The 17,458-nt window shown below is 43.2% G+C and overlaps 1 protein-coding gene across 2 annotated transcripts in view; it reads right to left on the bottom strand.

Annotated features, from left to right (window-relative positions):
• The window catches only part of LOC126195225 (ran GTPase-activating protein 1), a 137,322-nt gene that overhangs the window by 82,173 nt on the left and 37,691 nt on the right, over positions 1 to 17,458 (bottom strand). For both annotated transcript variants that reach the window (XM_049933753.1, XM_049933759.1), the window contains exon 4: positions 7,353 to 7,487. In XM_049933753.1, coding sequence (XP_049789710.1) covers positions 7,353 to 7,487 — 135 coding nt within the window. The remainder of the gene's footprint in view (positions 1 to 7,352; positions 7,488 to 17,458) is intronic.

Raw genomic sequence — 17,458 nt, 5'->3', positions numbered from 1 at the left:
GGCTACCGAGCTGGATTTTAGGTAACATGTCGTCCATGGATTTCATCCGTGCAGAAACTGGCACTGCTCATCGCATGGCGGAAAGTGCACGCAGGAACGGATCCACGCCCAAGAGATGGAGAGCGGGCAGGACTGCAATGCAACAACGAATAAGCTGGCGAAAGTTCTCAACGCAAGATGGACACAATGCACCAAGTAAGGCGCCCCTCCCCAATCGGCTCGCTCTTCGGAAAAATTTTGAGATATGGAGGTCAAACCCGACAGGGGACCATCACATAAGGCCAGAACGTTTGAGACTCCTTTTAGTCGCCTCTTGCAACAGGCAGGAATACTGCGGGCCTATTCTTACCACTGAACCCGCAGGGGGCAAACCATACACAGAAATTCCTGCAACCCCGGTGGCCAAAAATTCACCGGAGTTTCGCCAGACTTGTGAAGATGGGGTGTGGGGTCCTATGGCAGCTACATATCATTCCCAGCAAATCTGTTCCGAAATTTGATTAGGTACTGGCCCAGGCACAGAGTCGTTTAAAGACCAGAAGAAGAGCAGTAGAAGGGCGCTGCTTGAAGTGTTGAAGAGCATGGCGGTGGTCTTTTATGGCTGCAGCAATTTCCGGAGTCCACCAAGGGACCATCTTCCAGCGGGGGGAACCTGAAGAAGAAGGGATCGCTGAAACAACTGCTGAAAGGATGGAGGCAGTCAAAGTCTGAGTAGATTTATCAATACTGTCATGTGGCAATACAGGGGGGATGGGAGCAGAGGAGAAGGCACCCCAGATATGGCCCACCTGGGAGGGCAATGGAGCGAGAGACACTCAAGGAAGGTCAAAACAATCGGGTAATGGTTGCTGTCACATAAGTCATCGTGGACACCCCACTGGATCAAGGGAAGAAGGCCGGGACTGCAGACGGAGAGGTCAATGATTGAGAAAGTGCTGTGTGCCACACTAAAGTGCGTGGGAGTGCCAGTGTTTAGGAAACAGAGGTCAAGCCCTGCCAGAATAGCTTCAACTGTCCTGCCCAGGGCAATAGTCGTATGACTACCCCAAAGAGGGTTGTGGGCATTAATGTCCCCTAATAACAGGAAGGGAGAAAGGCGTTGTTGAAGAAGGGTGGTGAGGACATGGGACATGGGCAGCCTGTCAGGTGGGAGGTAGAGATTACAGATTGTGATTTGGAGTGGCCAGATGGACCCTGACAGCAATGGCTCCCAGAGTGGTATGGAGGGGAACCCATTTACTAACAATGTCCTTGCGGACCAAGGTGCAAACACCACCAGAGGCCTGCAAGGGGCCAATTCGGTTCCGACAAAGCGTGGAACCCACGAAGGGCACGTGAGTTAAGAATTGACAAAATGGGTCTATTGGAGCGCAATACAAGCAGCAGAGTAGAAGGAAAGAAGGGGCTGTAACTCTGGAAGGTGATGCAAATATCCATTACAATTCCACTGGAGGATTCTCAAGCCGGAGTCTAAAGTGGAAGCGAATGGACCAGAGTCAGTCACGCCACCGAGTCGCTATCCGTCACCGATAAGGAATGGGGTAATATCCATATAGGTGGGGTAGCAGAGGGGCCTCGCCCTTCTCCTGTGTTTCTGCTTCTTCTCTTGGGAAGGAAGAGAAGGGCAGCCTTCAGCGAGGGTACGCACAGAATTACACCCGACAACCTTGGCGCCCACCAGCCGCTGATCACCCTGCCGACGTAGATCGCCTTTCGGGGGGAGGTGCCAGGAAGAGGAGTACCAGGAGGGAGCTCCAGTACCGGTGGCTGCCGAAGGATGGGAGCACTTCTCCGAAGGGGGAGGGGGAGAGCACCCAAAGGGGTAGGTATGGGTACTGAGGGGGAGGGGGAGTGGGAGAAGGGAGGGAGGAGGAGGAGGAGGCTGAAAGCATGGGGCGAATGGGGTGGGGCTGGGAAGAGGAAGGGGTCGGAAGGGGAATGGACGTAATTGAAGCAAAAGTTGAGGTCATAGACATGGGAGGGAGCCGGTCATATTTTTGACGAGCCTCAGTGTAGGTGGAGCCGATCTAAGGTTTTGTACTCTTGAATCCTTCTTTCTTTCACAAACACCAGGCATGTAGGCGAGCGTGGAGAATGCTGTCCATTACAATTTACACACATTGGCAGGGGAGCACAGGCACTCCCCTCATGGAGGGGGTGCCCACAGTCACCACAGAGGGGATCAGTGGTGCAGCAGGAAGACGTGTGTCCAAACCTTAAGCATTTAAAACATCTCATCGGTGGTGGAATATAACGTTTTACATCACACCGATATACCACTACCCTGACCTTCTCTGGGAGGAAATCCCCCTCGAAGGCTAGGATAAAGGCGCCCGCAGCGATGCGATTCTTTGGACGGCCCCACTGCACACGGCGGATAAAACGAACCCCTCGCCTCTCAAGGTTAGCACAGAGCTCCTCGTCAGTTTGCAGAAGAAGATCTTAGTGGAAAATAATGCCCTGTACTGAATTCAAAGATTGGTGGGGCATGACGGAGACTGGGACGTTACCGAGACGGTCACAAGCACGCAGGGCATCAGACTGGGCAGCAGAAGATGTCTTAATGAGCAAAGCACCGGACCGCATTTTACTCATCGATTCAACTTTGCCATACTTATCTTCAATTGTGTCCACGAAAAACAAAGGCTTGGTCATGGCAAAACTACTGCCATCCATCATGGTACAAACCAGGTACCGAGGGAAAGGTTTCAACCCAAGCCGGCGAGCTCGACCCTCCTCCCAGGAGGTAGCCAGGGAGGAGAAGGCCAAAGGATCAGAAGAAGGAGTGGCACGTCTGCTACCACTCTTAGAGATGGCCACAGAATGGCCAGGATGGTGAAGCTTTTGTCGCTTCATACGGAAGGCGTCTGCCCTAGTACCACCCACTCCAATCAGGGGCTCGCCCCATTGGCGCCACCCAGCCACATCAAGGGCCATCTGGCATGGGGGCCATTGCCGGGAGTTCCAGCGCCCCAAAAGTTCCAGTGCCCCAAAATGATGAGCATCGACCCCTGGGCATACACAAGGCTTTAACAGATCAGGTACTAGTAGTGTGATCCCTGCGGTTTCAGGGATCTCAGCCAAGCGGGTACTTAACAGCCCCACCACACGGACTGGCTACCGTGCTGGTGACCTAGCAGAAGGGGGGGCAGGGTGCAAAGGGAAAGGGGAAGGGAGGGGGAGAGGAACCTGCACTATGGAAGCTAGGCAGCAAGTTCATCCCCAAATGGCTCACACTGAACGGAAAATTTTGGAAATGGAGTCAAACCCCAAGGGGACCAAAAATGCCGAGAAGGACATGGAAACAGAAAAATAAACAATAGCACAGACCAAAACAAAGCCAGGAAGATAGCCAGGTCGACATAAAGAAGTCCACTAAGAGGGAAAAGAGGGGGCAGGGACAAATGAGCAAGGACAGGGAGGGAGAGAAACAGGGATGTGAATGCAGCCTTCAGAGGAAAGGAAAGGAGACTGCAATAGCTCGGGGCCCCATGCGCGCCACACACGTACCCACAAAAGGACTGTGGGCCCCCTGGGGGGAGTCTTGTATTGGCTTTTCTCTCTGGAAAACAGTGCAATCTGATGAGCATGGAGAATGGTACTTTTCACAGTTGACACAGATGGAGGAAGGTTCACAGTGAGTGTTCACATGCAGTGCTCTTCCACAATCTCTAGAGATGGAGCTAGCGTGGCAACGCCAACACATGTGCCCAAATTTCAAGCAAGGGGGCATATAGTTTCACATCACATCATCACCTTGACCTTTTCAGGCAATGAATCACCTTCAAAAGCCAATATGAAGGCACATATGGCAACCCTACTGTCCTCTGGCCCCCTATGTCCACAACCGACAAAGTGTATATCCTGATGCTCCAAGTTGGTGAGTAGCTTATCATCAGAGCAGGTCTCTATGGAAAATGTTATGGGGAGTGACAGTCACCGGTATATCACTCAGCTCATTACAAGCGAGCAGGGCCCGTGATTGGGCAATGCCATTTTGAACAAAATTGACCCACTTTACACATTAGAGATAGCGGCCATTTCCCCAAGTTTGTCTTTTAATTTCTCCACAAAGAACAAAGGCTTCATGGTCAAGAAGGAATCACCATCAGTCCTTGTACAAAACAAGTAGTGTGGTGAGTATTGCTCTGTTTACCACTTAGCCATACGTTCCTCCAATGGCGTAGACAGGGAAGGGAACATTTTAGGGTCGTATCTCTCTGCAATGAAAGAGGACTGTTCTTTCATAAAGACTGCTGGGGCCCATGTAGCACCAAGCAGGGATAACTTCGTTTGCTTCATTTGTGGCTTATCTGCCAAGATGCCACCCACTCTGAACGGGGTCTCTCCCCATGGGCAACACCCAGACTCAGCAACTGCTACCTGAGCAGTAATCCGTTGCTTATAATACCCGTGCCCATCACAACAGGCACACAGTCCTTGGCATACATGGAGAATCTTCAACTCGGGCAACAAAAGCACAATCCCTGTGTAATCAGGGGGTCTACCACCATGCAAGTACTTGATGACCCCCTCCCCCCATTGGGATGGCTACCATGCTGGGTTTAGGGTGTATTACCATATTAAAGGGAAGGGTGCAGAGATAGAAAAGCACACAGATGGAGTACACACCGAATCGGGACCACGTGTTTATTTCATGAAAAGTTGTACAATATGCTGGTAGTGGAAACTTGGGGCCCCAATCATAAACAGGTACAAGCAAAGTCAGCACTAAGAAAACCATCCAATGGAGAGGGGGGGGGGGGGGGGAGACAGTGGAAGGCAAGGAAAGGGAGTAATGCTGCATAGGCTGGGGCCCTGTGATAGTCAAGCGCACTTACAAAAGAGCTGTGAGTACCCTGAGAGGGGTTAGATGGTAGTGTTGTAGGCACACATAGTAATGTGCTTGTTGTTATAGTTAGTGGACTTCGTTCAGGTTGGAAACAGCCAATATTTTATGACTGATACTCAGATGATAGTGGTGCTGCTAAACTCAAAAGTTTCCTCACTTCATAATGTTGGTTATAGTGTTGTCAAAGCTGTTTCTGATCTTGAGCCGTCAAATCGATGCGTCTGAAACAAACTGCATATTGACCACGTCAATTCATGTTTCCTGTTTCCACAGGATCCGGCAAAAAAAGTGTGGGTATTTTCAGATGTCCCCCGCTTGTGCAAATTACTTCACAACCACTTCTTAATGATGGCATTAAGCTTTCCGATGGGATGTGATTACAAAAGCACCAATCATGAAACTGCATTTTCACATCACATCACATGAAAATGCATAAATTAACATGTGCCCCAAATTGCCACAGTTTCATTTCAATGTCAATTGTAAAGAGCGGCAATTTGTATAATCAGCCTTGCAACTGTTTTCAAGTACAACTGCTCAAGCAATGCATTGTCTGTTGCTGGATGAAGAGGAAATACCAATTCTTGGAGAATTGTTGACAAACAGAGATCAGCGTATTAGCAAGCACTTACAGAACTAATGAACAGCTCCAGAAAACTATCTTCAACAAAAGGTGTTCTCCCTGTGAAAAAATGCAGGCTGGCAACGGAAAGCAACCTTGACAGGTTACATTGCACACTGTGCTGCGAAATATAACAACACACTGGGGACATTGTCAACTGAAGTATTTTACCCTGCTCCAATGTGACTCTCAGGAGGCGAATATTCAGGCCAAGTGTAAGCCTCTTATCAGAACTCTGGCATATCAAATGGAGTAAAATACTTCACAAACTCTTAATATGAAAGTAAATCAAATATAAACATGATTTTTATCTTGAATGTCTACAGCTGGCAGGACTTGGCCTATGTTCTAGTATGCTATGGGAGGGGGTGGGGTAGGTGGGGCGGGGCGGGGCAGGGGGGAAGTTTGCATTATGAGTGAGGAGAGTCAACTATTCCATTCTTCCAAACAATTCATCAATAGTACTCATGATGTCTGGGCAACAGATGAACCCCTCCATTGCCCAACGCATAATTATAAAATTTCTTGCTTGTGAAGGAATTCAACTGACAAAAATGACTGCATTGTTCGGAGACCAAACACTGTGAAGGGCGCTTATGTTTGCCTGGAATATTGAGTTCAAGAATGAACAAGAATCAGTGGAAAATCAGGAACATGATCACTATCCTCAGACCAGCATTACAGATGAAAATGTTTAGGTAATTTGAGATGTTCCTAAAGACGATTGATGGGCGAGTATAGCTGAAATTCCAGAACAGCTCAAAATAAGTTATCGGGGTGGTCAAGCAATTATCACTAACACCCTAAAGTTCAGAAACAGTGTGCCAGATGGATGCCTCACATTTTGACCGCATATCAGGAGTTGAGATGTCCCGAGGCTTGGGTTATGCATGTTTGAGTCATATTGTCACCTGCAATGAAATGTTGTTCCACCACTACCCTCTCATACTGAAATAAGCCACTGTGGAATGGCAGAAGAAAGGTGAGATACACACAATGAAGGATGTGTCAGTCAGCTGGCAAAGTTCTTTCAACAGTTTCCCTCGATGGGCAAGGCATTTTACTCACTGATATTTTGCATGAAATATGTACAATCAATGCTGCTTACCACTGTGAGTTGATGAAGAAGGCAAGGGCTGTATATCGCCACAAAAGATGAGACCAACCATTCAAGATGCCATCCTCCTTCACAACAATGCCAGGCCTCATCCTGGGGCTCTAGTGGTCTCAAAACCTGAAGAAATTCATTTGACCCTACTCATCCTCCCTACAGCCCAGACTTATAACCATGGGATTTTCATTTGTTTGAGCCACTTAAAGAAGCTCTAGGAGGGCAACAATTAGAAGACAAGGGCACAGAGAGATTCATGCACAATTGAATGGTGCTGGGATTAAAGGAAACTTCCTTTCTATTTGGAGAGATGTAAAGCAGGAAACAGTAGAAAAATAAACTAAACTTGCCTTTTTTTACAATAATTTTTAAAAATAAAATCCCTTATGTTTGATTTATCTTTAAATCCACTGATGAATCGGCATTTGTCTTAGCTCAGGGGAGAGACAAAAGGAGAGAAGACACCCGCCTGCAAGCAATTTAGTAATCTTTTCTTAATTGTTCATAATAAAAGCACAGGCTCACTACAAACTTTCATCAACTCAGTATGAATTTTAGCATCACAGAAAATAAACTTCCCAGAGTAGAGAATTTTCTGAAATAACTGGATACTAGTTCACCCATTTTAACATTTCATACACTACTTTTAACCTTCAAAAACATACAAAAAGTACATATATATGACTACAACCAAATAATTAAGTCTGATGGATCATATTACTAGGAAATTTAGCACAAAACATAATTATAATGAAATGAATACTTGCCTTAAATACTTCTGCCAGAGCTTTTGCTCCTTCATTTTCAAGTCTGTTGCGTCCAGCAATAAACACTTTGAGTGCAAGTGGACGTCCTGCTGATTTGCTATTTCTGTGACAATCTAGCAAACCTTTGGCCAACATCTGAAAACATAAAAATTTAGCATTGAATACACTGAAATTATACTCTGAAATTGGTACATAACACACACACACACACACACACACACACACACACACACACACACACACACAGGGTAATACCAGAATACTGAACTCCTAATATGACACCTAACAATAAATGCATAACGTTAAAACTTATATGAGCATATTTATGTTGTCTTTTCACTGGACTGTCCTTTCAGGACAAACTATTTTAGGTAAAAGTAAGTACAAAACTAACTTTTACTGCACAGAATTAGGGATTTCATTATTAAAAAATTCATATTTTAGACATTTTATCTGGTACAGTATGGGGTATTCTGACATTTATGTATCCCACTATTATACTTTTTTTTGGTAACCAACTTACTAATGTCGACGTAGTTTGAAATGTAAAGAGGGAGGGAAATGTAAACTATTTTTTAAGAGGAACTAAATGTACATAACACTGGGTTAAAAATAATATCACAAAAAAGTTCACAGATGTGACAACCACAGCAGTACAAGTAGGTAGAAGAAATATTCAAATTAAAATAAAATCTTTACATCTGCCACAACTACTTCAAACCAGCTATGATACAATCATACTTATCCTCAGGTTTCATCCATTACTTTTAAGTTTCTTTGTTGCTTTTTAAGTGATTGTAAGCAATGCATTATTTTTTAAAAAAAATTAACTGCACTTTGATTTAAAACAATCTGAAATATCAAATTACAATATTTATAAAACAATGGAAAATCCAGGATGGAATGTAACATAATGAAAAGGATAGTTGCTACTCACAATATAGGAGATGAGGAGTCACAGAAAGGCACAACAAAAAGACTGTCACAAATAAAGCTTTCAGCAAATAAGGCCTCTGTCAAAAACAATCACACACACACACACACACACACACACACACACACACACACGACTGCAGTCTCAGGCAACTGAAATCTCACACTCATAGCTTCAGTTGCCCGAGACTGCAGTCATGTGTGTGAGTTGCGTTTGCAGTTGTGCTAGTGCGTTCGTGTGTCATCTATTTCTGACAATGGCCTAACTGGCCCAAAGCTTTATTTGTGACAGTCTTTTTGTTGTGCCTATCTGTGACTCAGCATCTCTGCTATATGGTGAGTAGCAACTTTCCTTTTCATAATATTGTCACATTCTGTCCCGGATTTTCCATGTTTTGATAAATCTATTTCAGTAATTTCAATCGAGTTCATGTCAAACAATAACCAAGAACAAGCCTTCATTCATTTGCACCTGCCTCCTGTAGTCAAGCTCTGGTCCACCTCCACAATTTCCCTCCCCCCCCCCCCCCCCCCCCACTTCTCTCTATTGCTTGATGCCTCGGGATCTGTCCTATGGAACGATCCCTTCTTTTTATTCAAATTGTGCCATGAATTTCTTTTTTCTCAACTTCAGTTCAGTGCTTCCTCTTCAGTTATCCAAACTACCCATTTAATCTTCAGCAGTCACCTGTAGTACCATATTTCAGAAGCATCTATTCTTCTTGCCTGAACTTTTTTTATGATCCACATTTCACTGACATAGAAAGTTAAGCTCCAGACATACAACTTCCGAAACAACTACATTACACATAAATTTATTTTCAATGTTAACGTCGCTATGAGCTGCCCAAATCACCTTCCACACATGCCTCATTTCAGCCTCTTCAATCATGCCTATTTGCAAAAAACCATGAAAGCTATGCCAGTCAATGTTTTGTACTCCTTATGACAGTGGAGATAGTCATCAAAAGCTAGAAGTGCCAGCCATCCTAGCATTTCAGCCATTTAACAAGGCTCAGTAGAATGAAGACATCACAATGCCTCACACTGCACTTTGCAAATGATATCAAATGTCTTGATAGCTAACAGGCTATTTTGCTATCTACAAATCTACAATTATCTTATTTGGCCAAAAGTTCACCTTATGGAAGATTTTATTCTTGAACACACTGTTCAGACTGTGCCATTGTAACAGGTTGCATTTTGCATGGCTAACATCCCATTATATTCCTCAGGTTTCGTGAACAGTCTACTGCTCAGATTTCATATTGTGTAAATTACCTCAATAATATCGTATAGATTTGCTTTTCTTCAACCTGTCTTCTAGGATATGTCACAGAATCAGTACTGCCTCGTGTGCTCCTTTATAATATTCACACCTGTCAGAATCTGCCTTCTTTGGAACTGGAATTTTTACATTCTTCTTACATCTGTGTACACACACACACACACACACACACACACACACACACACACACACACACACAGTACCATTATATTCAGATAAGCTTAAAACTCAAGTGTTGCAGGTAAATTAAGAACGTCTTACCACATGCAAGACAATTCATTAACCAATAATCACTGGTTTACACACAGGTGCTTTGTTGCCACAGAACATGACCATACTAGCTGTAGCAAACTTCCTTCCCTGCAAAACCATTCATGGCAATCCCATGATGTCTACGAAGTCACATATCCATCAGACTTGCACCCGTATAACCATTCTGAACAAAATGTAAGTATACAGTATCCCATCAAATGGCTCTGAGCACTATGGGACTTGACTTATAACGTCGTCAGTTCCCTACAGTATCCCATCAGTGTAGCGTGTGTGTGAAAGAATGTTAGTGTTAACAGCTCATGTCCTGACCTTTTAAATCCATTTTCAATGCCACCATCACTGCAAATCTGCCCTCCTAATGGATATCCACATTGTTGTTATTGTTGTTGTTGTTGTTGTTGTTGTTGTTGTTGTTATCTTCAGTCCTGAGACTGGTTTGATGCAGCTCTCCATGCTACTCTATCCTGTGCAAGCTTCTTCATCTCCCAGTACTTACTGAAACCTACATCCTTCTGAATCTGCTTAGTGTATTCATCTCTTGGTCTCCCTCTACGATTTTTACCCTCCACGCTGCCCTCCAATACTAAATTGGTGATCCCTTGATGCCTCAGAACATGTCCTACAAACAAATCCCATCTTCTGGTCAAGTTGTGCCACAAACTTCTCTTCTCCCCAATCCTATTCAGTTCTTCCTCATTAGTTATGTGATCTACCCATCTAATCTTCAGCATTCTTCTGTAGCACCACATTTCGAAAGCTTCTATTCTCTTCTTGTCCAAACTATTTATCGTCCATGTTTCACTTCCATACATGGCTACACTGCATACAAATACTTTCTGAAATGACTTCCTGACACTTAAATCTATACTCGATGTTAACAAATTTCTCTTCTTCAGAAACGCTTTCCTTGCCATTGCTAGTCTACATTTTATATCCTCTCTACTTCGACCATCATCAGTTATTTTGCTCCCCAAATAGCAAAACTCCTTTACTACTTTAAGTGTCTCATTTCCTAATCTAATCCCCTCAGCATCACCCGATTTAATTTGACTTCATTCCATTATCCTCGTTTTGCTTTTGTTGATGTTCATCTTATATCCTCCTTTCAAGACACTGTCCATTCCATTCAACTGCTCTTCCAAGTCCTTTGCTGTCTCTGACAGAATTACAATGTCATCGGCGAACCTCAAAGTTTTTATTTCTTCTCCATGGATTTCAATACCTACTCCGAATTTTTCTTTTGTTTCCTTTACTGCTTGCTCAATATACAGATTGAATAACATCGGGGAGAGGCTACAACCCTGTCTTACTCCCTTCCCAACCACTGCTTCCCTTTCATGTCCCTCGACTCTTATAACTGCCATCTGGTTTCTATACAAATTGTAAATAGCCTTTCGCTCCCTGTATTTTACCCCTGCCACCTTTAGAATTTGAAAGAGAGTATTCCAGTCAACATTGTCAAAAGCTTTCTCTAAGTCTACAAATGCTAGAAACGTAGGTTTGCCTTTCCTTAATCTTTCTTCTAACATAAGTCGTAAGGTCAGTATTGCCTCACGTGTTAGAGTGTTTCCACGGAATCCAAACTGATCTTCCCCGAGGTTGGCTTCTATTAGTTTTTCCATTCGTCTGTAAAGAATTCGTGTTAGTATTTTGCAGCTGTGACTTATTAAACTGATGGTTCGGTAATTTTCACATCTGTCAACACCTGCTTTCTTTGGGATTGGAATTATTATATTCTTCTTGAAGTCTGAGGGTATTTCGCCTGTTTCATACATCTTGCTCACCAGATGGTAGAGTTTTGTCAGGACTGGCTCTCCCAAGGCCGTCAGTAGTTCCAATGGAATGTTGTCTACTCCGGGGGCCTTGTTTCGACTCAGGTCTTTCAGTGCTCTGTCAAACTCTTCATGCAGTATCGTATCTCCCATTTCATCTTCATCTACATCCTCTTCCATTTCCATAATATTGTTCTCAAGTACATCGCCCTTGTATAGACCCTCTATATACTCCTTCCACCTTTCTGCTTTCCTTTCCTTGCTTAGAACTGGGTTTCCATCTGAGCTCTTGATATTCATACAAGTCGTTCTCTTATCTCCAAAGGTCTCTTTAATTTTCCTGTAGGCAGCATCTATCTTACCCCTAGTGAGATAAGCCTCTACATCCTTACATTTGTCCTCTAGCCATCCCTGCTTAGCCATTTTGCACTTCCTGTCGATCTCATTTTTGAGACGTTTGTATTCCTTTTTGCCTGCTTCATTTACTGCATTTTTATATTTTCTCCTTTCATCAATTAAATTCAATATTTCTTCTGTTATCCAAGTATTTCTACTAGACCTCGTCTTTTTACCTACTTGATCCTCTGCTGCCTTCACTACTTCATCCCTCAAAGCTACCCATTCTTCTTCTTCCGTATTTCTTTTCCCCATTCCTGTCAATTGTTCCCTTATGCTCTCCCTGCAACTCCGTACAACCTCTGGTTCTTTCAGTTTATCCAGGTCCCATCTCATTAAATTCCCACCTTTTTGCAGTTTCTTCAGTTTTAATCTACAGGTCATAACCAATAGATTGTGGTCACAGAGTCCACATCTGCCCCTGGAAATGTCTTACAATTTAAAACCTGGTTCCTAAATCTCTGTCTTACCATTATATAATCTATCTGATACCTTTTAGTATCTCCACGGTTCTTCCATGTATACAACCTTCTTTCATGATTCTTAAACAAAGTGTTAGCTATGATTAAGTTATGCTCTGTGCAAAATTCTACCAGGCGGCTTCCTCTTTCATTTCTTAGCCCCAATCCATATTCACCTACTATGTTTCCTTCTCTCCCTTTTCCTACACTCGAATTCCAGTCACCCATGACTATTAAATTTTCGTCTCCCTTCACTATCTGAATAATTTCTTTTATTTCATCATACATTTCTTCAATTTCTTCGTCATCTGCAGAGCTAGTTGGCATATAAACTTGTACTACTGTAGTAGGTGTGGGCTTCGTATCTATCTTGGCCACAATAATGCGTTCACTATGCTGTTTGTAGTAGCTTACCCGCATTCCTATCTATGTTCCTATTCATTATTAAACCTACTCCTGCATTACCCCTATTTGACTTTGTGTTGATAACCCTGTAGTCACCTGACCAGAAGTCTTGTTCCTCCTGCCACCGAACTTCACTAATTCCCACTATATCTAACTTTAACCTATCCATTTCCCTTTTTAAATTTTCTAACCTACCTGCCCGATTAAGGGAACTGACATTCCACGCTCCGACCCGTAGAACGCCAGTTTTCTTTCTCCTGATAACGACATCCTCTTGAGTAGTCCCCGTCCGGAGATCCGAATGGGGGACTATTTTACCTCCAGAATATTTTACCCAAGAGGACACCATCATCATTTAATCATACAGTAAAGCTGCATGTCCTCGGGAAAAATTACGGCTGTAGTTTCCCCTTGCTTTCAGCCGTTCGCAGTACCAGCACAGCAAGGCCCTTTTGGTTATTGTTACAAGGCCAGATAAGTCAATCATCCAGACTGTTGCCCTTGCAACTACTGAAAAGGCTGCTGCCCCTCTTCAGGAACCACACTTTGTCTGGCCTCTCAACAGATACCCTTCCGTTGTGGTTGCACCTACGGCACGGCTATCTGCATTGCTGAGGCACGCAAGCCTCCCCACCAACAGCAAGGTCCATGGTTCATGGGGGGGGGGGGGATATCCACATAGACACACTATAAGCAACTTCGAAAAATTATTAATCACTTCCTTTCTTGCCTTACTCATGAGAGGACCATGGACGCCACTGTTTTCCATTAACTCATCTTCACATTACTCCAATCAACAATAAATCCTCTCCAAAAACTTTTAGTGGTGCCCTTACAACATACCTCTTTAAAAGTGGTTACTCAGGAACAGATTGCAGGCAAACTCAACTGTTTTCCATAACTCAAAATAATGCCAACAGTTGGCTTCTTTCACTTCTGAGAAAAGAAAAGGAGTGACATTGGACCAGACCTGAACTTTATGACATATGCAAAAGTGTCTGTATTTGAGAGTCCTCTAATAAACACTTGCATTTGGCTGCACTGAGGGCAGGCATGTGGTCATGGTGGATCAGAAGACACCGCAGGCTCACTTTTGTGTTCTTCTTGTGAGTTATTTTGAGAAATTGTAATACAACCCTCACCACTAGCTGGAATACACTCTTGTAGTGGTACCAGGGTGTATACATGGACAAGGAAAAAAAAATTCCCGGATTTTTCCCGGTTAAAAATACACTTTCTCCCAGGAGAAAATACGCTTTTCCTGTGTTAAGTGACAGTATACTCTTCCTCAGCACTGTAAAACTCATCAATCCTTTGAATGTTTATGGTTTTATATACCGACGTAGAATTTCCCGGCACTTTAGAAGAAAATGAAACTCGGGCGGGGGGAGGGGGACACATTTTGAAACACCTTAGATGTGCAGCAACATGTACGCTGCATATTTTCGTATTACAAAGGTATAAATCTGAATTCCAGCAAAAACCGCATGTCACTTTCCAAAGCATTGAAATCAGATTGTGATGCGCTTTTGTAAGCCAGACACATCTCATGTCACGTGATCTCGCCAGCTGATGACAGCATAAGACACGTGATGCAGTCAGTTAATAGTAAGATCACTCTGAAGTAGTGCGAACACACAAGTAAGGAAAGTTAATGGTTTACATTAATATATATAGCATTCACATAAGAAGATTAATAAGTGGGAAGAGAAGCTAAGCTTCCACATATAATGTTGATCTTTTTTGCACATGTTACACTTTAGGATACATCACACAAATGTACCAGTAAATTTTTAATAACGATGTAAATGTAAATCTTCTGGGCTCGAAATTCTTCTAAATGGTTGTCCTCATAGAGTTGATTTTTAAATGAGAGTCAAACGCTTTGTGATTTAAGAAATTTATCGTACATTCTCGCACATAGTTCATCTTGCGTAAACGGAAATTTACTTTGAATGTAACGCTTTTCAAACCACCAGCCGCAACGTCTTCCCGCGACCTGTTAGAAATAGGTTCGTTTCAGCAGTTGCCAGAGAGCGCCAGATGACAGGTGTCACCGTGCTTGCGCAGCTACGATGATGCATGAAACCCGATGTTCCTACATGTAAAACATTAAAAGATCTCACATTATGTCATAAAAAAGAAACAAGACATCAGAGGATACTTCAAGAGCATCAGAATTTCATGAACCATACTAAAAGGCATAATTCGGCTTAAATTGCACATTCGCAAGCCCAGATTCGGATGCAAATTTTCTTGGAGTACCAGTACTGTATTATCTCATGTTTGGTTCTTTATTATGGCATAATGCCAAACGTGCACCTGAAATGCAGCGAACCGTTGAAACTAGCCAACAATGTGAAATTAAACACTTTGTTACAAATAAATTGACTGCCTCAGAAGAAAAGATTTATTAAAAGCCAAATCTCTTCAGCAAACCAACAAAAATAACTTCATTGTTCTGCAAGGCAATTAATGCTTGACTGTCAGAAAGGTGGACAAAAAGTCTGAAACTAACAACATATTTTAGCCTTCCATAATTATGCGATATTTCCAAACTGGGACAATACTAGATAGTGGCAGCCAGCCACATTTCTGTAACCAGAAGCAACTGCGCATACCCAACAGTCCGCCCGCAACTGCTCATCATCATCATCATCATCATCATCACATCATCATCATCATCATCATCATCTTGGACAGTTTCCAGCCACTGGCTGGGTCTGTCGGGAACACAAGCCTCTCCATCGTGTTCTGTCTTTCCACCATTCCCCCTCTTCCACCTTCGTCCAGTTCTCTCCTCTTCTCGTCACACATTCCTTCACTCCCTTCACCCATCTATCTCTTGGTCTTCCTCTGGGCCTCTTCCCCTCCAGTTGCAGATCAAACATCCTCTTTGGTATTCTTCCCTCATCCATTCTCTTCATGTGTCCATACCACTGCAGTCTTGATTTTTCTATCCTGTCCTGTACTGGTTCCTCCTTTAGTCTTTCCCTCACATACACATTTCGCAATCTGTCTCGTCTTGTTACACTCAACCTGCTCCTCTGGAACTTCATTTCACTAGCCTGTATTCTACTTTTGTCGCTTTTGTGCATTATCCATGTCTCACTTCCGTATGTCAATATGGGGACAAAGTAGGTTTGGTATATAATTCCCTTGGATTTCTGTGGTCCCTCCTTGCTCCAAATAAGCCCCCTAATGCATTTGTAGAACTGCCCTGCTTTTCTGCACCTTTCATTTATTTCCATTGCGTTTCCCCCCTTACTTTCAATCATGCTTCCCAGGTACTTGAAGTTCTCTACCACTTGTAGTTTTTCCCCTCCACAAGTTATATCCACATTTGGCCTATTCTTCTTCCTTATTGTGACAATTATTTCACTTTTCTTTGCAGAGAAATGCATTCCATATTGTGCTGCCGTTGCTTCCATACATCTAACTGCTCTTGCATCTCCTTCTCGCAATTTCCCCATAACATCAGGTCATCGGCAAAAAGCACTGCTTTCATTTTATGGTCTCCAATTGCATCTGATACTTGCTGTAGGATTTCATCCATAACAATAATAAACAATAAAGGCGAAAGTGCACTTCCCTGTCGCAGCCCATTTTCCAGCTTGAACCATGCAGTACGTTCCCTCCCCACTTTCACACAACTCTCACTTCCCTCATACATTTATCTGACTTTTCATGTTATCTCTTCATCTATCCCTTTTGCGTTCAGCACATCCCAGAGCTTGTCCCTACAGATACTGTCATACGCCTTCTCAAAATCTAAAAAGGCCATGATTAAGTCCTTCCCATACTCATAGTGCCTTTCCTGCAGTTGCCTTACCGCAAATATGAGGTCCGTTGTTGATCTTCCCTGTCTGAAACCGTACTGCTCCTCTTGCAGTCTACTTTCAATACTGCTTCTTATTCTCTTCTCCAGGATCTTTTCATAGATTTTTCCACAGTGGCATAGCAGGGTGATTCCTCTGTAGTTCTCACATCTCCTTTTATCCCCTTTCTTGAAGATCGGGACTATAATTCCTTTCTTCCAATCCTCAGGAATTCTGTTCTCCTTCCGCAACTGCTCAAACGAATCTAAATTAAACAGTTGTCACGTCACGCTCATCGGAGGCAATTTGTTGTTATGAATCATTGCATAGTCTTTCTAAAGCCTTTGACACACTTTGCTGTTGGCAGGCGCTCGTCTGAGCACTGTGTTTTGTTGTTGTATATGGCGCATTTCCTTTGCAACTTTAATTTTATTTCCGTTTTCTTTTTTTCTCTCGTTCATGTTTTGTTGCTGCAGAATTATTCTGCATTAGGGGGGATACAGTAATATCCTTTGTTAGAGTATCGGTTCTTACCAGCCAAAATCACAAAAATTTAACTGAAAACTACAACAATGAAAGATTCCCGGAATTCTAAACAATTCCCGGGTTTTTCCTGGTTTTCTCCCGGATGAATAAATTCCCGGGTTTTTCCCAGATCTCCCGGGTCATATACACCCTGGGTACATAACTAGTCTATCCAATGCTCTCTTGGGAGTAAACTGTCAGTTAGAAAGTAAAAAATATTACTTCACATAAGAAC

The sequence above is a fragment of the Schistocerca nitens genome, chromosome 1 (genome assembly GCF_023898315.1).
Source record: "Schistocerca nitens isolate TAMUIC-IGC-003100 chromosome 1, iqSchNite1.1, whole genome shotgun sequence".
In the NCBI taxonomy this organism is placed as follows: Eukaryota; Metazoa; Arthropoda; class Insecta; order Orthoptera; family Acrididae; genus Schistocerca; species Schistocerca nitens.
Note: the sequence above shows the minus strand (reverse complement) of the source record. Positions and strands in the feature narration are given on the sequence as shown.